The 26,703-nt window shown below is 39.9% G+C and overlaps 1 protein-coding gene across 13 annotated transcripts in view; it reads right to left on the bottom strand.

Annotated features, from left to right (window-relative positions):
- LOC132383951 (alpha-(1,6)-fucosyltransferase) overlaps positions 1–26,703 on the bottom strand; it is an 825,511-nt gene that overhangs the window by 159,787 nt on the left and 639,021 nt on the right. For all 13 annotated transcript variants that reach the window (XM_059955175.1, XM_059955226.1, XM_059955235.1 and 10 more), the window contains one exon: positions 2,129–2,244. In XM_059955175.1, coding sequence (XP_059811158.1) covers positions 2,129–2,244 — 116 coding nt within the window. The remainder of the gene's footprint in view (positions 1–2,128; positions 2,245–26,703) is intronic.

Here is a 26,703-nt window from a genome sequence, read left to right as displayed (position 1 = left end):
GTCCAGAGGAGGTTCACGAGACTGATTCAGGGAATGAAAGGTTAACATATGAGGTGCATTTGATGGCTCTTGAGTCTGTACTTACTAGAGTTTTGAAACATGGTGGGGGGGGGTGGTTTCTCACTGAAACCTATTGAATATTGAAAAATCTATATAGAGTGGATGTGAAGAGGATGTTTCCTACAGTGGGTAAGTCAGGACAAAAGGGCACAGACTCAGAATAGAGGGACATCATTGCCACGGATGGCTGTGGCGGTTACGTCATTGAGTATATTTAAAGCAAAAGTTGATATGTTCTTGGTCAAAGATTATGGGCAGATCTTGCATATTTATTGATGTTAATGTGATGGTCATAGGTAGCCCCTCCTTGAACAAGTTCCATGCTTTTATAGGTTGACAAGCAGCCAGAATGTTTTGTTATGCTAATTGTTAGCTTTTAAGTAATTCATAACAATTATAAACTTTGAGAATGCAGTTCACCCTGTTACCAATACTGTCCCCACTGAGAAATGTACATCAAGGGCTTTGTGGGGTACTATGGAAGTGAAGGAAACACCAACATCTCGACAGCAAGAAGCTATAACTCAAAAGTGTATGGTATGTCTGGTAAATTATACAATGCAGCCACCCTCTTTGAGTAGTAGAGCTTACCTTAAAAGTGTGGGCTGGATACTTAAAATGGAGACAAGTGTGGCTCATTACAGACATGTCTCTGAGTTGCAGTCTGGGTGCACCAGCAAATCAATCTGCAATTTCACAGAATGTGCTTTTTCCACCCACATTGAATGTTTAAGATGCAGTCAGATAAATGGATGCTCAGAGGGTTAGACACTGACCTTAAGTAAATGTTTTCTTTAGCAACATTCTTGAATGTTGTGCAAGTCAGACCCGAGCAATTAAAATCAACGTCCCAATGAGAACCAAAGTACCATCTTCACTTCTAATTTTGTTACAGAGAACACCACAAGCATATTCATCTAAATCATTACATAATATGAATGGGCTGCTTCAGTTTTACCATGAAAGAAGCTGAAACATACCAAGTGAGGCAATAGAACAATACTTATTATAGCAGGATGATCCACTCTGAGGATTCCTAAGTAACAAAGTTTCTTAGCTTGTAGTCTGTCACGAGTCTGTCTATAGGTCAATACATTTGCTGCATTATCAAATAATCACATAACCACAGTAGAACTTCTTCAATTATTGAGATAGTGCCAACTAAAAAATTTCTATAGTCAAATTCTTGTAGATTATAGTGCAATAAGTGATCAGCTGAGCACAGTTTAAAGCTGGATCAGATCTTCTTTCTATCACCTGCTCAGACCCAAGAATTCTCCAAGTGAGAAAACTTTTCCTCAGCTGTCCTCTTAATCCTTTATTGATTACATTAAATCTATGTCCCCCAGTTTTGAACCTGTTTTGTAAGGGAAATAAGTCTTCTCTCTTCACCAGCCCATGAGGATTTTCATTATCTAATACACAACTGAATCTGCCCTCAAACTACCCTGTTGCAAAGAAAATAGACACAGCTCAGTCCAGTCTTCCATCATTACTCCTGGCAACCATCCTTGTGACTCCTGCAACCTCACTATCATATCCTTCCAAAAACATAGTGAGCAGGGCAGGGCATGGTTCTGACAATGTTTTACACAGACTGAGTATAATCTCCTTGCTTTAGTAGTCTGCCTTAGCTAACTAAACCAGCCTTTAAAGACAGCTGATCAATCTGTCCTGCTACCTTCAGGCATTTGTGAATAAGCACTTCAATGTCTCTCTGTTCCTGAACACCCTGCATTCTACCATTTATTTGGCATTTTTTTTTGTCTTGTCCACTCTGCCAGAATACATTAGCCCTAAATTCTCTGGATTAAATTCTATATGTCATTTTCCTGGTCACACGACTTGTTCATTGAATGTCAGCTTTCTTCCTGATATCACTGCAGCTGCACATTATTTAATAATGGAGATCATTTAGCAATTCCAATTGCTACAAAGCTAAACCAGCATTTTACAAAGCACGTTACATGCACTGTGAAAGAAAGGAAGGAAATACACTTTCAAACACTCCCCTAAGGAAAGGATTCCTGACAATGGACCCAATCAGTGGAACAGGATAGTCACTTACCATTGCCTGCATGTTTCTTGTAGATTTCGATCTGCTCTTTGGCCTTTAGCAGTTGTTCTTCTAGTGCATGCACTCTTCCAGCAGCTGGTAGCTGGTCAATGGGACCTTCAGGAATCCTGAATGGAGAAAAATTGGGTAAATAAAATATGCAGTCTCTGTTCATTTTCATATTGGAATTCCACACATGGGATGTTCTTAAGCTAATGGAATCAGAACAAATTACTTGGATGAACAGCTCCTGGGCAGAAACACTGGTACAAAATGCTAACTTTCCAATATGAGAAAAATAATCAGTGCTGCCTGTAGGGAGGGGTAGGCACGTTGGACTTATCTGCTCAGAAGACAGAGACTGGCGGTGAGATTCAGTTTTCTGATTTTTATCCCTGAAAGCACTGCTGTAGAAATTATCACTCATGACAAGCACTTGGTTCATGCATGAGGTCTGTCCAGGGAAGGAAAATAGGAGTTGGAATTTACAATCAGTGCAGTGAGCGACCAGACCTGAAAACCTGACAGCAATTTATGGAGCACACACGCTTACAGTTAAATGCAGAAATCCATAAGTTGTTATCAGTATTATCTGCTTCACCACAGTGTGCTGCCGCTGCTGGCTTCTCCTGGGTAATCAGAATTCAGTGAATTATTTTCACTTATTAAGGAACTATTCACGCCATTAAAAACCCTTAACATGTTAATCTTTGCTGAGTGAGTTGCAACTGATGAATTTAATTGTATAATTACTGGCTACAGAGTCTCACTCTATAAGTACACATTTTTCATTGTTTGAGTTTCAAATAATTCCATTAATTTTAATACAAAGAGAGATTTTATGATATTTATGATAGACAATATGTTAAGTGTATTATATTTCAGATCCCACTTTAATTCCAAATGCTTATGAGGCTGATTAAGAACAAGACTGCCTTACTATTTGCTTGTTCCTTTGTGAGGAATCTTCAGTCTGACTTGGTGCTAAGCCTCCTTGTCGACATGACAGCAGCTGGACATCATACATCACAGCAAATGCCCTGCCCCAAGTCGTAAGAAAATGCAGAGTGGTGTGCTATCCAATCCAACATGCAAATCTCCATTCGCCCTGTCTACACTACCCACTGCTTTGGGAAAGTAGCCAACATCATCAAGGATACCACCCATCCCAATCATTCAACACCCTTCTCCCATCAGGCAGAAGATACAAACGTACATACCACCAGACTCAAGGGCAACTTCTGTCCCGCTGTTATCAGACTCTTAAGCTCTGGTCTCCCAACCTACCTCATTATGGTCCTTGCACTTAGTTTGTCTACGTGCACTGCACTGTCTTTGCAATTCAAATGCTATGTTCTCCAGTATTTGGCTTCTTACTACCTTGATGTAATTATGTATGGCATGATCTGTGTGGATAGCACACAAGCAAAAGCTTTGCTTTGTATTTAGGTACAGGTGAAAATAATAGCCAAAAAACAAGACCTTTCTGTTATGTTTTATAGCTCCAAAACATTAAATTAATTGAAAGGAAAAGACGGGAGTCCGAAATGTGAGTCTAACTTGGTGTTTACTTTAAGCAAGGCACACATGTATTAAATGGTGGCATGATAACGAATACTATTTACGTACTTCTACAGATAACTTCCAATGTATTATGTAAACAAAATGCTTTATCAAAGAATTGTGAATTTTGTGTATGTGGAAATCCCCGCTGCACTACATTCGTGTGGTCAGCTTTCCTCTCATGTAAAAGTGAGCACCATCACTTTGCTAGTGATCACAAAATCAAAGCTATTAATCTCTCAGCAAGCTGAAACTGACTTTCTAGTTTCCTGTTTGTTTTTTTTCTCAGTTTGCAACATGATTGGTAAAAGAAGGAATAGGGGAGGATGTGGAGGCACCAGAAATACATTCTATAATGATCAATTACTTGGAATCAAATGACCTTGCCTGGTGTGTCTGCACCCGTACAACATCCCTCCCCACCCCACCTCTGCCAGTCTGTCCCACCATTCCCAACATACTTTGCTCCTGCCAGATTTAAAAACACGCTCTCCGCTCCATGTTAACAAATATAGTACTGTGCAAAGTCTTAGGCACCCTAGCCATATATACGTGCCTAAGATTTTTGCATTGTACTATAGGTCTATACAAAAGAAGCTATAAAGTATCATAATCACTTAATATCCACCTGAACTTGTTTTATGAATCCTAAAATAAAGTATCACCTGCACCTCAGAAGTTACAAATGGAATACCATAGTTAAAAGAGTTATTAAAAAGTATTTGGAGAATGTCAACAAGTTTTTACAATGCACACAAGTTCCCTGAGAATAGATTAATCTTTCACATTTTATAGAATAAGTGACATTGGACACAGCCAATCATTGCTAGGATCAGCCTTAACTTTATTTGGAGTTAGATAACTGTGCAATCTGTTGGTGGGTTCAATTGGCTGGGAAAACAAAACAAGGAGCTGGTCAGCTTTGAGAAAGAGCAAGAAAACTGCAGATTAAACAAGATTTAGAACAAAAATAATTGATTATCATGTTCTGATCAGAGCATGACAAAAATTCTGATCACTGTCACTATCAGTAGGACAAAACTCTAATGTTGGTCAAATACACATGGTAAATGATGGTACAATATCTGTATCATAAACCAAGAAGAGCATAGCATACAAGTCAATTCTTCATCTGGTTGTTGCATTTCATTCCTGCTCATTATGTTTTAAAAGAAGGAATCACACACTGGCAGCTCAAATATGAAGCCAGTTTTGAACAAGCTATCACTTTTGTCCTCCAGATCTTCCAGATGGGGAATGGTGCTTTAGTCCAGGTAATGCACATCTAAGCCAATCACAGCCAAATGTAAAACCACTCTCTATTTTGTCAAGTATGCCTCAGACCAACTTTAAATGCATTTCAACACGACCCTTCTCCATTTCTCTCAAAGTCCAAGTAGAGTTTATTATCATGTGCACGAGGTACATGTCTGCACAGGTATAATGAAAAACTTATTTGCAGCAGCATCACAGAAACAGCATTCCCAAGGAAAACAAAAACTGAATATAAATTATACACAATTTTTATAAGAAAGAATACCATTGGAACCCAAGAGCCCATTTTTACGGTCAAAGCTTTGCTAAATTAGGATTGTGCCAGTTAGTTCATGAACCAAATGGTAAAAGGAAAGTAGCTGCTCTTGAACCTGGTGGTGTAGGACTTCAAGCTTCTGTACCTCCTGCCCAGATGGTAGCTGCATAAAGGTGGCATGGCTTGAATGACGAGAACCTTTGTTGATAGATGTTTCCTTTTGAGGCAGTGCCTCCTGTAGGTGCTACTGCTGGAGGGGATATGCCTGTGATATATTGGGCACAGTCCACTACTTTCTGCAGATTCTTATGTTGCTATGCATTCGAATTGCTGAGCCAGACCATGACACAACCAGCCAGGATAGTTTCAACATATGCATCTGTTGAAACTTGTTAAGGGTGCTTGGTGTCAAACTAAACCTCCTTACTTCCTATCAAAGGAGACATAGGTGCACTTTCCTTGTGATTGCATGCATTGCATAGATGCAATCACAAAGAACCCTCCTGAGCTTAACCTGGTGAAACTGCAATCTCGCGGTGAAACAGTGATCATTCTGGACTAATGCTCAGCTTGATTGAACACTACCCAACTTATATATGGAACTCTTATGGCCAGAATATACCAAAGGTTGCAGACTTATTGGCATGTATTTGAATCTTGCATCACAAAGTGAACAGCCAGAATATCTAATGTAATGCACCAGACAGCTCTTTTTCCATGGCACAATTCTCATATTTCCCAGGGCCCATTGAGGGGTTTTGCACAATCATTGTAAAGGTACTGCCTCAACTATGGTGAGGCAAATTGTAAATGTAAAATAACAAATGTTGTCACTTAATAGCAACTTACTTCAGGCAAAAAAATTAATAAACAAATCTAAAAATAATCTAACAAAATCATTCTCGTCTTTACAAAAATAAAAATGTGATCAGAAATGCAAATGCCAGAATCAAAGCATTTCACACAACAAATATTATAATAAACTATTGCGAAACCATTATTTACCTGCATCCCTTGCAGATTTAACATATGGATAATGTACAAATGAAAATCTCCCGTAATATTTAGTTCATCTATTTATTTCATTTGAGCCGCACCTTTCACAGCACCATTAAACAGTATTGTACATGTACATAATGAAACATGAAGTGAGAGAAAAAAAGACTGGTTTTAAATCACATGTAAACCTCAAGCTAAAATTTAAAAGAAAACTATTGGTAAAATGCAATTTCAGGATTTCATACTCAGATCTATTAGAGTTGAAATATTTTTCAAGGCAGAGCTAAAAGAATCAAACAGAAAATTCTTTTGTAGATCCATTGTGATATGTGTTGGAGACATTAGACTTCAAGGAAAGGAAAAGCTGAATGAAGCAGAATCCCTCTAAAGTACTCATCTCTATAGCCCTGGACATGTTTTCAATTATAAATCTTTGCACATCCAATCAATCTTTGATGAAAAGTTATTCCCTGACAATCAAAATACATGTGCAACATTAAACCTTTGCCATCCACTATTCAACCATTCACTGCTGTTTCCTCCCATCCCTTTATGCATCAATAGAGATGATTAATCAACCAGACATCACTGTGTTGGTTGAAACAATGTTCTACACATTCAAGATCCAAGAAAACAAGAACCATCTCCACCTCCAGATGGGCTCAAGGATTGCCAACATCCCTTGATACTTGACAACCTCAATGAAACCATTTTGGAGAACGGAGAGCAAATGAAGACGACAAATGACTAATGTGCAATTGTCACTGTGTGGTGAGGTGGGGGGGTGAGAGGTGAGATGAATGAGAGAGGGCGGGGGCAGCCTTTAGATAGAGGGAGTGGGAGAATTTGGCCCTAACTGCCTGTCTACATACCTCAACATTTCTGGGACTGTAGGCTGCCTGGTCTTTCACTGGCCTTCTCAAGGACAGAGGAATATCTATCTGAATCCAGCTTGTCTGAAGCAGTCGGTCCCAATCCTGATATAATGCTGGCTGCACAGATTTCACAAGGATCATCAAGTTCAGTAGCATACCCTTAATGTACCTCCTGCAAGTTAGGGAAGTGGCTAACAATGATAGAAATATCCCCCTGTTAAACTTGGCAGAAACTCTATAACATTGGGCTTTGGGGGTTCCTCAACCCTCTGTGTTGAACTCTCTGTAGCTTCTCAATGAACATCAGGATCATTGTTTCTGTTAATAGATTGCACACTTCAGCACACAAGGACAGATGAGAGACCTGAAGCTGCAAACGTAGAGTGACAAAATGTGAAATATTGCTCAAGGGAAGAGAAAATAGATAGCAGGCAGAGAGAAGGAAGACCAATATGTTTTCAGTTTGCAGGTACCATCTTTCAAATTTTACATAGACAAACACGTGGTGAGTGGCACTGGTGAAGAGTTGATGGCATGTGAAAGAGAATAGACTACATTGACATATTACATTGACTTTATTTCAGACTTAATAAATAGGTGCTATGTCTTATTAAACTGGGGTGGTCAAGCATACTTCTGAAGCAAGCTGTCAGCAAGTGCTCACGTTTTAAATGTGCCATGGCACTTCTTGCTGACTTGATCCTTTTGCATTGAAGTTTACATCCCTTTGAAGTTTGGAGACTAATAAAAGAACAAGGAAATGAAAAGTTTCTGGAAAATGTTACCCTTAGTTATCATATATATATATCATCAACTTATGCAAGACCCATACACGCAGAGATGTCAGAATTGAATCCTGGTCAACATAGCTAAGTGACAGCAGCACTCTTTGCTGATTCCCTCATTACCTGATACTCTGTGACACAGTCTACTCTCCTGCACTTTCGACTGCAGCCAATCTATTCTTCGCCATCAATGTTAACTTTCATCCCATTGCTAAGATTACAAGTCTGTGTGAATTAAGGTAAACCATTTAGAAGTCTGATTCCATATTTTGCTTCCACAAAACCATAAATGGTCTTTTGTTACAGAATAAAACCAGGTAGCTAAACAAGTCTCTGAGGCCCATCCTCCATCCATTTCATTGTACCTATTCTCTTTCAAACTAAGTTCGCCTGCACACTACCTACTTATATCAGAGATACCTTACAGTATCCAATTATCCTCCCAAGCAGCAGGTGTTGGGATGTGAATACAGACTGAAGTACACAGAAGAAACTCACTCAGTGTTTTTTTTTGTGGCCCGTGTCCACTAAGGTATAACAATCTACTTGTGCACCATTTCATTATCAATAAAAATTAAGCATATTAAATAACATAGAATATATACACTTAAGAGTGACTTTATTAGGTACACCTGCTCATTAATGCAAGTACAAACGTTTGTATCTAATCAGCCAATCATGGTCAAGAGAATCAGTTGGTATTTTGACCAAATATCACAATGGGGAAGAAATGTGATCTAAGTGACTTTGACTATGGAACCATTGTTGGTGACAGATTTGGTGATTTGAGTATCTCAGAAACTGCTGATCTCCTGGGATTGTCTCTGGAGTGTATAGAGAATGGTGTGAAGAACAAACACAAAAAATTCCAGTAAGCAGCAGTTCTTTGGGTAAAAACACCATGTTAATGAGAGAGGTCAGAGGAGAATGGCTAGACTGGTTCGAGGTGGCAGGAAGGCGAGGGTAACCTAAATACTGGAGGGCTGAAGATCATTTCTGGATGCTCACGAACATACACCCTGAGTGTACTTCTGTCCAGATATTTAAAGCAGACTATAAATTCTGATTCTTGTTGGTGTTGCTTGATCAAATTTCTACCTTGGTATCAGATGTCCATAGAATTATTTTTAAATAATTATTTTTGCTCAACAATCATAAAATTATTGGTTAATCTGAAACTTCACTTAGATTGAGAATAACAGTTGAAAATATACAGTAACAAATGAGGAAACAAGACTTCCTTAACCTCCAATTCTAATGCTTTTTCAAAGTTAATGACAAAATTTTCTGAAATAAATAGCCATTAAGAAGTGAGAGAGTTCTAAGTGGTTGCATTACCACTTGGAATGGAGCGTCAATACACAAGATTGAAAGAGGCTGCAGAGGTTATAGATGCAGCCAGCTCCATCATGGACACAACCCTTCCCACCATCAAGACTTTTTCAAGAGGTGGTGCCTGGAGAAAGTGGCATCGAGGGACCTCAGCATCCAGGACACGCACCCTTCTCATTAACACCATTGGGGCGTTGAACACCTTCACTCAACAGGAACAGCTTCTCCCCCTCTACCATCAAAGTTATGAAGAGTCCTTTATTAAACATTAACTCTTTATTCATCTTTTGCAGTATTTATTTTTGTAACATAGTAATTCATATATCCTGCACTGCCCTGATCCCACAAAACATATGCTAGTGATAATAAACCTAATTCTGGTTGATGGGAAACTGCTAGAAATGAACAGTCCAAATAAATCTACTATCTGATCTTCATCAAACGGCCCAAATCTTCTTTTTAATGTGCAACAATAAAGTTCACACAGATTATCAGTTTTGAAAATTATATAGTAAATGCCCAAGGACCATACAAATAATTCATTAAAGTATGACTCATTAGCCACATTCATGAGTTAAACATTGGATGACTTTTACTCATTTGGAAGTTGTTCACCTAATCCTGAAATAAAGTACTGCGGTTTGAACAGTCATTATAGCTTATTCATTTCCAAACTTTAAATGAGCTCCAAGCCATTAAATGATAACTAATCTCCTACCAAGGCATTTTTGCTTGTAACTCTATCAGACTTCTAATCAAATTTTATTAGTCCAAGAGGAAACCTTACTCTCAAAGTGCCATTTCTCGGTTTAGCTTACAATTGCTGATTTCAAGCTGTGCGTGCCTGCAAACTGGCACCTCTACATTATCCGCAACTTCAGAAGACGAGAGTTCTTATCCATTCTGGGGAATGAAAAATAAACCAGCAGCTCATACTGCCAGAGTTTGGGAGCATATTGTGGAAACAAGACACTCTTGTACCAAGTCAGGAGATGAGATTGGGTGACTATGCAAATAAAAATCTTCAAAGAGCACTCAAACTAAAAGGCAAATAACAAACCAAATGGATTAGTTCCTTTCTGATTCTTTTTGTGTGAACTTACACAATCTAACACTTCAAGGTACATCACTGTCATGTTTGAGTCCTTGCTTTTTTAATGTGTGTACATTCACACATCTAAATTGGTTAGTGATTAGAAACAGGGAGACAGTAAAACGTTGTGCCTCCAAAACCAAGGCTAAGTGCATGGCAGATACCAATTAATCAGCATAGACTATGGATCAAGCCTGATTACCTGATTTATTTCCCTTGATTAATTATTCATGTATTGGGGAAATGAACACAGAGAAATGTTTGCATGCTGCCCCTCAACAGCAACACCTGAGCCCTGATTTACAGTCTTGCCCACATGGGACCACTAGCACTACGCAACAGTAGAGTGGCGAGTTATCAAGGCAAGGTCAGGTACAGGAATTTCTAAAATTGTTTCCAACTTAAATTGCTTCATTTTATAAAAATGTTCTACAAACCCTTAAGCTAACAGCTAGAAGAAAATTTTGCAGTTACCATCACTGAAATTTAAAAGGACACTGAGACAAGATCCAAGCCCAAACGAATCTGAAAAAAAATGCTGAATCAGAACAAAATTATGCACAAGTTCAAGCATTAGATATGAAAGCTTTTTCAAGGGATATAAAGATTTTGCCAGATCCTGGTGTTAGGTCTCAACTCAAATTTGATTGTTAAAATAGTTGCTGTATGAATGTTCAAAGAGTTACAGCCATAAGAGCTATCTCATTAGCAATAACTGAGCAGTGAAAGCATTTATGGTTGTCCTCTCAGTCTTCACCTTGATCTCCTTAGGCAGTTGGAGTTCCATTTAAAATTAAGAGAAAAGCAAAATTATAAATCACGGATCACACAGTCTTAGCTTTCCAAGTTTGCAGATAACACAAAGATACAATGCAAACCGTGTAAATGAAAGCACTAAATTAAGGAGAGATATCGTAAGTTTATCATTATTTGTTCAGAGTAGAAAAAAGTACATTGGACATTTTGGCCTTATAGAGAAGAGGACAGAGTAGCTCATAAAAAAATGAACAACTAGGAACATGAGAAGTCTAAATGGACATGGGGTTTTGTGTACATGGATTAATAAAATGTCATGTACATATGCACAAGATAATCAGAACAGCTAAAGGAATGCTGGCTTCAAAAGACGGGAAATGTTAGCCTTCATTTGTTGGGAATTTAATTCAAGAGCCGGAAGGTAACTTTGCAGGTCTATAAGATTCTGGTTACATCACACTTGGAGTATTGTGTTCATTTCTGGCTGCCTTATTATGGGAAGGATGTGGATGTTTTAGACAGGGCGCAGAGGAGATTTATCAGGATCCTGCCTGGGTTAGAGAGCATACAAAATTAGGTTGATCGAGCTAAGGCTTTTTTCTTTGAAGTGAAGGAAAATGAGAGTTGACAGAGGTGTGTATGATGATAAGAGGCAAAGAGTAGATAGTCAGAGACTTATTTCTCAAGATGGAAATGGCTAACATGAAGGGGTATAATCATGACGTGACTGGAGGAAAGTATAGGGCCGATGTCAGGTATATTACTTTACACAGAGTAGAGCTGCGTGAAATGCACTGCCGGGGTAGTGATAAATACAATAGGGAAAATTAGGGGACACCTGGACAGGCACATAGGTGAAAGAAATGTAGAGGGGCATAGGGCAGGGAAGGGGTAGATTATCTTAGAGTAGGTTAAAAGGTCAGTGCAGCATCATGGGCAAAAGGTCCTTTATTGTGCTGTTCTAAAAACTGGTGCACAAATATTTAGAAGTTATGTGATGATCTGAAAGCAGCAATAGCATCACATTTTCAGCAGATCACAGCTGAAGGTAGCATAGTAATTAGTGCAATGCTATTACTGCACAATGCGTTATAGTTTGGAGTTCAATTCTGGCGCTTTCTGTAAGGAGTTTGTATGCTCTCCCTAGGAGACTGCGTGGGTTTCCACCGGGTGCTCCGGTTTCCTCCCACAGTCCAAAGATGTACCAATTCGTAGGTTAATTGGTGATTGTAAGTTGTCCTGGGATTGGGCTAAGCATTCTGGGTGATTGGCTCATTGGGCTGGAAGGGTCCGTTCCATGGTGCATAAGTAAGGAGTTGAATTTAATTTGTAATGAAATTAAATTATAAACAAGCAAACTAAGGTTAATTTCTTTGGAACTAAGTAGATGTACAGGAATTTGAAAAACACTCATTATTTTAGAAACAGCTTTATTGCCCTCCTCCATCATTGAATGGGTAATGAACCTATGAACACAATCTCAGTACTTCTCCTCTCTTTTTGCACTACTTATTTAATTTTTAATATAGTTCTTATCAAAATTTATAGTATATTTTACATACTGCAAAACAATAAATTTCACAAGATATGTCAGTGATAATAAACCTGACTGATTCTGATATAGGGGCATATTTCAGGAGAACTTTCAAGATACTAATGAGAAATAATAAGGTAGAGAAAGGGAAATGATGACAGCTGGTTGAGGAATCTAGAACAAGGAGGCAGAGTCGAAAATCAGAGACGAGTTTTCAGAAGCAAATTTAGAAGACTTTTCAACAAGCAGACGGTGGAATAAGTTGAGAATTTTTAACACCATACGTAAATGAATTAGAAACAGAATCAGGTTTATTATCACTGGCATGTGTCATGAAATTTGTTAACTTAGTAGCAGCAGTTCAATGCAATACATAATATAGAAGGAAAAAAAAATAAATTACAGCATACAGATAATGAATAGATTAAAAATCGTGCAAAAACATAAATAATATATATTAAAAAGTGAGGTCGTGTTCACAGGTTCAATGTCCATTTGGGGATCAGATAGCAGAGGGGAAGAAGCTGTTTCTGAATCACTGAGTGTGTGTCTTCAGGCTTCTGTACCTCCTACCTGATGGTAACAGTGAGAAAAGGGCATGCCCTGGGTGCTGGAGGTCCTTAATAATGGATGCAACCTTTCTGAGACACTGCTTCCTAAAGATGTCCTGGGTACTTTGTAGGCTAGTACCCAAGATGGAACCGACTAAATTTTCAACCCTCTGCAGCTTCCTTCAGTCTTGTGTAATAGCACCCCCCCGCCCCCATACCATACCAGACAGTGATGCAATCTGTCAAAATGCTCTCCACGGTACATCTATACAAGTTTTTGAGTGATTTTGTTGACATACTAAATCTCTTCAAACTCCAAATGAAGTATTGATGCCGTCTTGCATTCTTTGTAGCTGCATCGATAGGTTGGAACCAGATTAGGTCCTTAGAGATCTTGACACCCAGGAACTTGCAGCTGTTCACTCTCTCCACTTCTGATCCCCGTATGAGGATTGGTATGTGTTCCTTTGTCTTGCCCTTCCTGATGTCCACAATCAGCTCTTTCGTCTTACTGATGTTGACTGCCAGGTTGTTGCTGCAACACCACTCCACTAGTTGGCATATCTCGCTCCTGTGCATCCTCTTGTCTGCACCTGAGATTTTACCATCAATGACTGCATCATCAGCAAATTCATAGATGGTATTTGAGCTATGCCTAGCCACATAGTCATGGGTATAGAGAGAATAGAGCAGTGGGCTAAGCACACATCCCTGAGGTGCACTAGTGTTGATCATATGGCAATTGCTTCTAGGTCAATTGGTTTTACATATGAGATTGATAATACCTCTCATTATTTAATCAAAATCATTGATTTAGGTAAGAATCAGCTGTGCAACAGGCTTAAAAGCTAGAAGATCTATTTCTCTGACAAGGTTTCCTGCCAAAGTAATACTGCAGAAATCCACAAGAGTACCATCTACTAAATGCTATGTAGTTACACAGCTAGACTACTCCAGCACATTCAATGTGGACAAGAGCAGCAGGTACATCAAATCACCAATACCAGATGGTTTCCCTCCATTTGCAGACTATCCTGACATGGAAATATTACATTTTGTCCTTCAGTGTCTCTGGATCTAAATCCTGAAAATTCCTCCACATCAGCCCTGTGGGAATACCTTCACAAGAACGACTGAAGCAGTTTAAAACATTGGCAATACCATCTTCTTAAGAGAAATGAGGAAATGCTGACGGTTAGCAACACCCACGTCCTGAAATATGAATAAAGTAATTATAAATATTTTCTACTGTCTATTTATCTATTTCATAGCAGATTTGTCCCCTAAATGTTTTACAGCTGAAGTAAATGCAGGTGTTTCAGTGGTGATTAAAATTACCGTTAGTGAAGGCATACAGTAACTGTTCTTCAAAGAGATGGAAACTGCAGTCTTTTCCCCCTAAAACTAAATGAGATTTCACACATTTTTCTGTTTAATATTCAAATACATATCAGTGGCAGAGATAATATTTAGATTTATGGCCCATAACAGAGCCATTATGTCACATGTAGAGCAATGACCCAGTGAGAGAACAGGAGTCATTGATTCATTTCTATAAACACAGTTATGATGATGAGAAATTAAATTACTCCTGTAATTACAAGTCTCTTCCACAATCAAGAGCACTTGGTAAAAAGGAACATGCCTTTCTGTCACAGCTGATCCCAGAAATCAACCAGGGTATTTACACTGACACTGACTGGCTGTTAACATCTTATCATTTTTCCAATATGGGGGCAGAGTAAATGGCACATGACTAAGAAGCATTCCAGAATGTTTGGCCAAATATGCAGGGACATAATGGGCCAGATCAAATAGACATGACAAAGGGCTGCATTAACAGTAATCCAATTTAAAGCTGGAGAAGCCCATCGAAACCCCGCATCATGACACAGTAATGAGATCAGGATAGATTAATGTTCTGCAATTGGGAATGAAACACAGAGCCGTACAACAAAAGAACAGGCCTTTGGCCCACAGTGTCTGTGCCAACCATGTTGACTACTTAAACACACACTAAAGTAATCTCATCTACTTGCACATGGCCCATATCGCTCCATCCCTTGCCTGTCAAAATTCATCTTAAAACATTACTAGTGAGAGAATGGTAGGTTCCTGTAACACATTTCCTTCAGCTCCTGCAGGCAATATGTTCTAGGCATCTACCTATCTCTGTATTTAAAAGAAAGGCTTCCTTGTAATTGTCTTTCAACTCCCCCCCTCTAGTTTTAAAGCAATGTCCTCTAATATCTGACTCCTGAATAAAGATGGACTTTATACCCCATCTATGCTTCCTATAATTTTCCATACTCCTATCACATTGCTCTTTAATTTTGGATGCTCCAGATAAAACAATCAAAATATGTCCATTTTTTACCTTATAACTAATACTCTCTGATATAAGCAATATCCTAGTAACTCTTTTCTGCACCTTCTCAAAAGGCTTCATGTCCTTACTGTAATCTAGTGACCAGAGCTACACACAATACTCCAAATGTGGCCTAGCTAAAGTTTTAAAGTGCATCTTTTATACTCAGCATCCCAAATGATGAAGCCTAGTACAAGGCATGCCTTTTCTTTAAACTATATTTTGAACTTGTGTTACCACCTTCAGGAAGCTATGCACTTAGACTCCAAGATCCCTCTGTGCATCAGTGCTCCTAACGATCCTGGCATTTAGTGCAAGACAAACAAACTATTGGAGATGTTCATGCCATCAAGATGGAGACTACCTAAACGAACATGAAGTGTTGCTCCGCCAACCTGAGACTGCCTCATCATGGCAGTAGAGAAGAAAAAAGAAGGAGGAGGAGTCATCGGGATGCCATCATGACTGTTTTTTTAAGCAGGCTTGATGCTCAACCCAGCACAGATGGAAAACGTGGAAAGCTCAAGGGAGCTGGCTGGATTTGAACTCGGGAGCCTTTGCTCCGAAGTCCGGCACTGATGCCACTATGTCACCAGCCGGCTACTGTACAGAAGGCCATAGACAAAATTATGCCATATACTCTATGCTTTCCTCTTGTAGTTGTCCAGATTAAACTTCATATGCTATTTCTCTGCCAATATTTTTAATTGATCTAGGCCACTTTATTAGGTACGCTGTATGTATACAACTGTACATTAATACACATATCTAATTGACCAAGCATGTGGCAGCAACTCAATGCATAAAAGCATGCAGACATGGTCAAGCAGTTTGGTTGTTGTTCAGACCAAGCATCACAATGGGGAAGAAATGTGATCTATGTGCCTTTCACTGTGGAGTGATTGTTGGTGCCAGAGTGGTTTGAGCACCTCAGAAACATGCTGATCTCCTGGGATTTTCATGCACAACAATCTGGAGAATTTAGAGAATGGTGCAAAAAAAAAAAATCCAATGAGTGGCAATTCTGTGGGCAAAAACACCTTTTTATTGAGAGAGGTAGAGAAGAATGGCCAGACTGGTTCAAGCTGACAGGAAGGAAACAGTAACAGAGAAAGAGCACCTTTGAATGCACAACACATCGATGGATGGGCCACTGTAGCCGAAGACCACAAACTTACACTCAGTAGCCACTTCATTAGGTACAAGAGGTCCACACTAAAGAGGACACTGAGGCTACATCCACACTATGTCAGATAAATCCGTAACCAAAGTTTTTTCTCTTCGTTTTTACCCTCCATCCACACTAAAACGGTGTTTTTGTCCCCTGAAACTGGAGCTTTTCAGAAACGCTTTCCAGTGTGGGTATTTTTGAAAATGCTGCTTGGGCAGATCAGTGTGGATGTGGTAATCAGAGACTTTTGAAAACACTGTCAGACGGCAGTGCGCTATTTCATTGTTTTCTTGAACGTAACCTAACAATTTCAGAACAGATGGCAATGAGACTGAAGCCAGAAGAATTAGAAATGTACTCACCAAATACTTTGACCCATAACTTACTGAATAAATAAGTATACTGTACTCTCTTTGCCCTGTTTTCTGTCAGACAGACAGACATACTTTATTGATTCCGAGGGAAATCTGGTTTTGTTACAGCCGCACCAACCAAGAATAGTGTAGAAATATAGCAATATAAAACCATAAATAATTAAATAATATTAAGTTAATCATACCAAGTGGAAATATGTCTTGACCAGCCTGTTGGCTCGGGGTGTCTGACACTCTGAGGGAGGAGTTGTAAAGTTTGATGGCCACAGGTAGGAATGACTTCCTATGACGCTCAGTGTTACATCTCAGTGGAATGAGTCTCTGGCTGAATGTATTCCTGTGCCTAACCAGTACATTATGGAGTGGATGGGAGACATTGTCCAAGATGGCATGCAACTTGGACAGCATCCACTTTTCAGACACCACCGCCAGAGAGTCCAGTTCCACCCCAACAACATCACTGGCCTTACAATTGAGTTTGTTGATTCTGTTGGTGTCTGCTACCCTCAGCCTGCTGCCCCAGCACACAACAGCAAACATGATAGCACTGGCCACCACAGACTCGTAGAACATCCTTGCTCGTATGAAGGTGGTTTACCTATTTATGCAAGTACTTCTCTGACAATAGATGTGTAACAGCCTAATGTAACATTGTATACAAGATAACACTGATGCAGACATGTTTTACGCATTTAACAAGGTGCTTTATTAATGTAACAGAGTTAGTCAGTTTTTCAATGTTCGTCGCCATACAGCCCGTGAATTCCCTGTCGGTTGCCTCCGTATGCTCCAGTATTTGCTTTTTTTTTAGTTTTAAGTTCTCCTGCACGACAGCCAACAGCTGTCCATCGTTTTAAGTTTTTCTAGCCTGTAACTACACAAACGCGCACTTTTACGGCAAGATTCAACACCAAACATGCCGCTTGTTTTCAGTAGATGTGTCCTGCGCATGCGCAGCAGGAGGAGATTCACCAAAATCTCCGTTTCAGTGTGGATAGAGAAATTTTCAAAAACACATAGCCACATTTCAAAAACACACGATGCTTATCGTTTTTACGCGAAACCAGCGTTTTCAAAATTATCCGGTCTAGCGTGGATGTAGCCTGAGTGTATATCCTGCTGAGTCCTTTGGTAAACTTCCTCTTTATTCACAAATCTTCTTATCTTTGTTTCATGTGCAAATTTATTAATCAGCTCACCGATTTTTTCCTTCAAATTATTTACCTCTATCACAAAGAACAGTTTGCAACAATGATCATTGCAAAAAACCACCTGTCACAAAACCTCAGTGAAAATAACACCCCTCAACCCCTCTATCTTCCATGGCCAAAGTGATTTTGAATCCAATCTACCAGATCCTAAATTTCTTAATCTCTTGGATCAACCTACAAGTAGGGACCTGGTCGAAAACTTTATGCAACAACAGAAATCCTGTTGAAAGTCCATCAATGCAACATCCATTGTCCAACCAATATTACTCATCTTTTTCAGCTCCTCATTTCCTAACATAAGTGTGGCTTCTTTCACAGTCAGACTACCTACGATCATTGGTTCCCAACCTGGGGTCTGCAGACCCCTTGCTTAATAATATTGGTCCATATCACAAAAAAAATTAGAACCACTGATCTACATGCTGTGTCAAGAAACCCTGCCCCATCTACATATCTGCAACAATTGCCCCATCAATATTGGGAAAATTACACAATACAACTACCCTATTGTTTTTATATCTTTCCATAATCTGTGCACATGTTCTTCCATCTCCTGCTGGTATTGGGCTGCCTATATTATAAACTGCTATTGTGATCAACTTTTCATATTCCTGAACTCTCCTCTTATTTTCTCACTGAATGAGCCCTCCTGGGAGTTCCCATTAAGTGTAGCTGAGCCATTCTCCCTTAACAGTAGTGCAATTCCCCCATCTCTTTTACATCCTCCTTTACCAACTTGGAAACATCTAATTCCTGACATGTTGAATTGTTAGCCCTTCCCTTCTCTCAACCAAATTGCTGCAAAGGTTACAAAGTCTGATTTCCATGAAATAATCCAGGCCTAAAACTCATCTGCCTTACCTGCAGAACTCTTATCATTCAGCACTTCTGCCATTATCCCCACAATGCTCACTAACCTGGCCTTGCTTGTCCTTCCTTTCAGTCTGACTTGACTTAACCTCTACCTTCCTCTCGATCCCTCTACTTGTTAACCAGCTGCTTTAGTTCTCACATCCCTTACACGCTAGCTCAATGGCTGAAAACAGCCATCAATTAGAAGTAGACAAGATAATTAATGACATTAAGGTCACTATACTTACTAGAATTAAGGAATATCACACCACTGCCACACAAATACCAAGAGCAGTCCTCAGTTTCAGTCCTGCAATACAGGGCAGGTCCCAGAGTGTTGCCTGGTCACCAGCACTCACCAAGAATGGTCATAGTCATATGAGATGGGCTGCCAACCACCTGCCAAGTTCTATTCATTATAGCTCAGAAGAACAAAAGCTCAATGTATGTTTATTTTCAGACAATATCAACTGATCTCCCTGCAGATAACCTTCTACAAATGTGGATTGAACTTTTGGCTATAGTTTGGAGTGCTCCTCAACTACAAGAAAAGTAAACAGAAAGTCCTGATGCAGGGTCTCAAGCCAAAAAGTTAACTATTAAAGTCCCTTGCTTCCATAGATGCTGCTTGACCCACAGAGCTGCTCTAGCAGCTTGCCTTGCGCTGTACATTACAGCATCTGCAGTCTCTTAAGTCTCCAAAAGGAAGCAATATGTTTCACATAAGAGAAAGGGAGAACGTCCAATGCATTTATTAACAAAATTAACAGATTCAAACAGACACTTTACTGACCATGAGAGTGTCAAATGTGGCAATTATATCCACAAGTCAGTATGGTCACAGTGTGCAAAAAGCAGCATTAGTGGCACTTAAATCATAATAGATGTTCACTAAGATCAAGTTAGAGAGGATGTCAGAAAACAATGAATTGCTCTGTTTCAATTTACACAGTATCAGACATCGTTTTGTATTGTTGACATAGATAATCTCACTGTTTTAAACAATATCAAAACAGAGAAAAGGATTAAGTGGTTCCAGATGAGATGATAATTCCTAACAATCACCTTCATTCTCTTTCAGATTGTGGAAAATTTACCTTTTTTATACCACTATTTCTACTCAGATACACTGTCATGAAGAACAGCAATACTCTAATGTGGCAGTGAGTTTCTGACGTATGTGAGCTTTGTCACTGTAGTATTAGACTTCTAAAAGACAAAATCAGCCAAAATATTTGCTTTTAAGTACTAGTAGTCAAGTCCATGCAAACTATTGACACGAATTTTATTGAGAATAGTTTAGTATACATTTGCCATCACTATTCACAAAATGAAAAGTAAGTTTTCTCTGAGGTTACATATAGCCAAGCCTTGTCTTTCCCCCTCTTCTCGCAGCTCAATTCCCACTATTAAATAAAGCCTGGGCTTTTTGACTTTAGCTGAGCATGACTCATGAGACTACAGGTCAAGAGTTGTCCATTCTATCTGCCAAGCGGGGTTTCTACTGTCATCTTGGTTGCAATGTACATTCCAACCTTGGCCAATGCCACGATTGCTCTGGAGAAGCTGAACACCATGATAAGCAGTCATGGGAGACAGTGAACCCTGATGCCTTTCCCAATCACTGTGGGGAATTTCAAACAGGGCAGCTTGAATTAACAACATGTCACGTGTGGAATCAGAGGAGCCAACACACTCACCATTGTTACCCCACTATCAAGAACACTTACCATGCCATCCTACACCTGCCCTTCAGCAAGTCCGATCTCCTAGCTGTTCTTCTTTTCCCGGTATACAGGCAGAGGCTAGCACCGCAACATCAGTGTTGAGGACCTTGAAGGTATGGTCAAGGGATGCAAAGGAACGCTTCCAGGACTGCTTTGAATTCTGGACTGAACCACATTCAGGAATTCATCTCTGGATCTCAGAGATGTCACAGTTGGCACAGACTTCGTCAAGACCTGTGTAGATGAGTTTATGCCTTCAAGAACATACTGGACTAACCCAAATAAGAAGCCATGAATGAAGGAGAAGATTCAGATTCTGATACTTATCACATGTACATTGATCCACACAGACAAACGCTTTGTTTGCAACCAATACACCCAAGGATGAGCTGGGGACAACCCACAAGTGTTGTCATATGTTCTGGCAGCAACATAATATTCTATCTGTGCTTGGCAGGACACAGAAAGCAACAAAACTGAACATACAAAGCAACAACAGCAAAACAAGCCCCATTCCTCCATCCTACCCAAGCACATACACTGTCCTCTAACCCCAGGACAGGCTGTCTTCAGCCTCCAGTGAGCTTACGGATTTGCAAGACACTGGCCTTCAGCTTCCCCAATTGACTCACAGATATTCAAAGGCTTGGGGCTTCAGCCACTGAGCCTCGACTTCTGATCGATCTTTGGATTTGATCGGGACTTCCAATCAACTTCAGACTTCAATCAGTATTGGCCCAGGATTTGCTGATGATTACAGATGTGTGGGTGCGCGCACGTGCACCCTTAACTCCTGGTGGAGTCAATGGGGCACTGTCATGACAAGTATTTTTGCACCGATCTTTTTGTTGATTGCTCATCATACGGTGTGTCTTGGGCATCTGAAACCTGGCGGAGTCCATCCCTCTTCAGGTTTTTTGGAGTCGGCTGGATTCGAACTCGGGAGCCTTCGCTCTGAAGTCCAGCGCTGAGGCCACTACGCCACCAGCCGTCCTGATTACAGATGGCCTGACTCCAAACCTCGAACTCTGGGCTCCTGGTGACAAAACCCTAACATTAGGCCCTGAACTATGGTCTTGCTGGTTCATGTACCTGTGGGTTCACCATCTCTTGTGCCTCCTATCTACACATAATTATTGTCCAGGGACCTGCCATAGTCTTGCTGAGAGAGGGGAACTTGCCATTGTCCTCATTAGTCTGTTGGCCCGACATCTGACTATGTCCTCGTTGGTAGCTATTGAACACAGAGCAAAAGCTTAGATTCAGGTCAGTCCTCCAATTTGCCTATACCTAAACCTTAACCAGGCCCCTAACTCTCCTCTCTGTTCCCAAAACTATCCCTACAAACCTAAAAAACCTCCGAAACATTGAGTCTGAACCATGGCCTTGATGGAGGCCGCAGCACAGAATCAGCCTCTGGGTGGCTGCTGAGGGCTAAATCTGTTACGCTCAAGAAAAATCATCCAGAACACTAAAAGGAGCCCAGGTACGACCTACAGAATGCCATCTAAAGACAGAAAAAACAATTCTGCAAAGTTAGAGATGGAATTGGATGTAGGTTTGCAGCCCTTTACATCCTACAAGGTGCAACCTAAAATCATGAATGTCTGTGATGCTTCACTCTCTGATGAGCTGAATGCCTTTTATGTACGCTTTGAAAGGGGGAATAAAACTATAGCTATGTAAATCCCTGCAGCATTTAGCAACCCTGTGACATCTGCTTCAGCGGTCGACATCAGAACATTTTTCAAGAGACTGAACCTTAGACCACCTGAACAATCGTATTACCTTAAGTCAGGCTGCTGTTTGCTGATTATAGCTGAGCTTTCAATACCATCATCCCCTCAGTATTAACCACCAAGCTTGAAAACCTGGGCCTCTGTACCTCACTCTGCCACTGGCTCCTTGACCTCCTCAATGGGAAAAAATAGTCAGTGCAGATCAGAAATAATATCTCTCCCTTACTGAGAATTAACAAAGGGTGCACCTCAGGGATGTGTGCTTAGCCCACTGCTCTACTCTCTCTACACTCACGACTGTACAGCTAGGGGTCGCTCAAGCATCATTTGTAAATTCGCCGATGACACTGCTGTTGTTTGCAAGAATCTCAGACAGTGACGAGGAGGTGTAAAGGAATGAGATAGTTCGGCTGCTTGACTGGTATTGCAATAACAACCTTAGACAGAAAAGAATTGACTGTGTACTTCAGGAAGGGAAAGCCAGGAGAACTCACATCAGTCCTCATTAAGGGGTCAGCAGTAGAAAGAGAGAGCAGTTTCATATTCCTGGGTGTCAACATCTCTGAAGATCTATCCTGAGCACAATACATTGAAGCATTTACAAAGAAGGCATGATAGCCACTATATTCTATGAGGAGTTTGAAGAGACTGGTATGTCACCAAAGACTGCAACCAATTTCTACAGATGTACATCAGAAAATATTCTGATTGGTTATATCACGATCTAGTATGGAGGCAAGATTGCAAAAAGCTGCAGGGGGGTGTGAGCTCAGCCAGCTCTACCATGGGTACCAGTCTCCCCACCATCAAGAACACCTTCAAAAGGTGACACCTTAAGAATGTGGCATCCATCACTGAGGACCCTCATCATCCAAGACATGTCTTTTTCTCATTCCTACCATCAGGGAGAATGTACAAGAGCCTTCAGACATACACTCCACATTTCAGAAACAGCTTCTTCCACTCTGCCATCAGTTTTCTGAATGGACCATGAACCCAAGAACACTATCTCACTTTTTGCTCTCTGTTTTTAAATTATTTCTTATTGTAAATTATAGTAACGTTTGAATGTATTGAAAGGGATTGCTGCCACAAAACAACACATTTCATGTCATATGGCAGTGATAATAAACCTGATTCTGATTCTGACATGAACCATACACAGGCAAAGAGGCAACATCGAAATGCATATGGGAGTGGGGTAAATGAAATCTTTCTACCTGCGGTGACCCAGGATTCAGATTTAGGGATACAGCCTGGCACTGGGCCCTCCAGGGCCAATGAGCCTGCACATTGGACAATAATTGTTCCTGTATTGAACAATTAACTGACAACATGTACATTTTTGGAAAGAGGGAGGTAACCCACACAGTCACAGGGAGAATCCATTAACTGCTTATAGACAGTGGTGGTGGAATCCAGCCCAGGCTGCTGACACTGTAACAGTGTTACACTAACCACCACAGCACTGTGCCACCCCCAGCTAGCTTGATTCAAGTTGTATGGAGCTCTGGTAATTTTCTTAAAATATTTCAACTTTAGTCAATTTCAGACACTGCCAGATGCTGTCATTTGTCCTGATGTAAAATACACATCTGAAAATGTACATTCTTCTCACTTAACAGTTGTAACCACGAATGAGTTCTGTCAATCTCCTGCAGCTTATTGGTCAGGAACACACCATTTAAAGCAATGATGTAGTTTCATATCTGGTTATGAAGGGATTTTAATTTGAAAAAAAAAATCCTCAATCATCTTTCCCAACACCTAAGCCCTCTTCAATAACAGTAGAAAATCAAGCAGCCTTGCAGGCTTAAATTAGGCTTTTGTTAACCTCAGTAGTGGTTGAACAATTTAGGAAAGAGATTATTGAGGTAAATTGAACTTCAGAAAGTCATAGATTCAGAGTCATAGAGTTCTGCAGGACCTTCTGCCTGCTATATTTCTGTAGTGTGACAAATACTCATCTACAGTGGCATACAAGAGTTTGGGCACCCATGGTCAAAATTTCTGCTACTGTGAATAGCTAATAAAAGATAACCTGATTTCCAAAAGGCATAAAGTTAAAGATGACATGTTCCTTTAATATTTTAAACAAGATTACTTTTTTTATTTCCATCTTTTACAATTTCAAAATAACAAAAAAGGAAAAGGGCCCAAGGCAAAATTTGGGCACCTTGCATGGTCAGTACTTAGTAACACCCTCTTTGGCAAGTATCACAGCTTGTAAATGCTTTTTGTAGTCAGCTAAGATTCTTTCAATTCTTGTTTGGGGGATTTTTGCTCATTCTTCCTTGCAAAAGGCTTCTACTTCTGTGAGACTCCTGGGCCGTCTTGCATGCACCGCTCTTTTGAGATCTATCCACATTTTCGATGATGTCGAGGGACTGTAAGGGTCATGGCAAAACCTTCAGCTTGCACCTTTTGAGGTAGTCCATTGTGGATTTTGAGGTGTGTTTAGGATCACTATTCTGTTGTAGAAGCCATCCTCTTTTCACTTTCAGCTTTTTTTTTACAGACGGTGTGATGTTTCCTTCCAGAATTTACTGGTATTTAATTGAATTCATTCTTCCCTCTACCAGTAAAATGTTCCCCGTGCCACTGGCTGCAACACAAGCCCAAAGCATGATCTATCCACTCCTGTGCTTAACAGTTCAAGAGGTGTTCTTTCACAAAGTTCTGCACCCTTTTTTCTCCAAACATACCTTTGCTCATTGCAGCCAAAAAGTTCTACTTTAACTTCATCAGTCCACATGACTTATTTTCAAAATACATCAGGCTTGTTTAGATGTTCCTTTGCAAACTTCTGACGCTGAATTTTGTGGTAAGGACACAGGAAAGGTTTTCTTCTGATGACTCTTCAATGAAGATCAGATTTGTGCAGGTGTCGCTGCACAGTAGAACAGTGTACCACCACTCCAGAGTCTGCTAAATCTTCCTGAAGGGCTTTTGCAGTTAAATGGGAGTTTTGATTTGCCTTGCTAGCAATCCCACGAGCAGTTCTCTTGGAAAGTTTTCTTGGTCTTCCAGAATGCAACTTGACCTCCACCATTCCTGTTAACTGCCATTTCTTAATTACATTATGAACTGAGGAAACGGCTACCTGAAAACGCTTTGCTATTTTCTTATAGCCTTCTCCTGCTTTGTGGGCATCATTTATGTTAATTTTCAGATTGCTAGGCAGCTGCTTAGAGGAGCCCATGGCTGCTGATTGTTGGGACAAGGTTTGAGGAGTCAAGGTATTTATAAAGCTTTGAAATTTGCATCCCCTGGCCTTTCCTAATGTAACTGTGAACAAGCCATAGCCTTAACAAGCTAATTAAGGTCTGAGACCTTGGTAAAAGTTATCTGAGAGCTCAAATCTCTTGGGGTGCCCAAACTTTAGTATGGTGCTCCTTTCCTTGTTTTCCACTCAAAAATTGTACAAAACAAAAATAATACACTCATCTTACTTAAAATGTAGACTGGTCTCTTTAGAAGCTAACTCTGTTAATAAATTTTCTATTATTTCTCTTCTTGGATCCTCACTTCCTTTATTTGTAAGTAAACAAACTGATAATTTAATAGTTAAACATACTCTGAGGATCTGGATACAATTTAGAAAACACTTTGTTTTATTGAGATTTTCCTTTTCAAGTCCCATTTATTCTAATATTTTTAAACCCTCCATGACTGATATATTTTTTAAAGAATGGGATAGGTTGGGTATTAAATGTTTTTAGGATTTGTTTGTTGGAGGAAACCATTTTTCATTTGAGCAATTGTCAGCTAAATATAGCTTACCCAAAATTCACTTTTTTAGATATTTACAAATCAGAGACTTTTTAAGATCTCAAGAACTTACTAGATGTAATTTTTAGTTTGACACCTTTTCATAATGGTTCGATGTCTAATATTTATGGTATGTTACTGGAGACGTGGAATGTTCCTTTAGACACATTTAAGAATCTCTGGGAACAAGATTTACAGACATCAATATCTGAGGAAACTTGGAATGAAATTTTTAAACTGGTTAATACTTCTTTGCGCAAACATGAGGAAATCTGTAGATGCTGGAAATGCAAACAACAACACACACAAAATGCTGGTGGAACACAGCAGGCCAGGCAGCATCTATAGGGAGAAG

The sequence above is a fragment of the Hypanus sabinus genome, chromosome 2 (assembly GCF_030144855.1).
Source record: "Hypanus sabinus isolate sHypSab1 chromosome 2, sHypSab1.hap1, whole genome shotgun sequence".
Lineage (NCBI taxonomy): Eukaryota > Metazoa > Chordata > Chondrichthyes > Myliobatiformes > Dasyatidae > Hypanus > Hypanus sabinus.
This window is presented reverse-complemented; position numbering and strand designations above follow the sequence as displayed.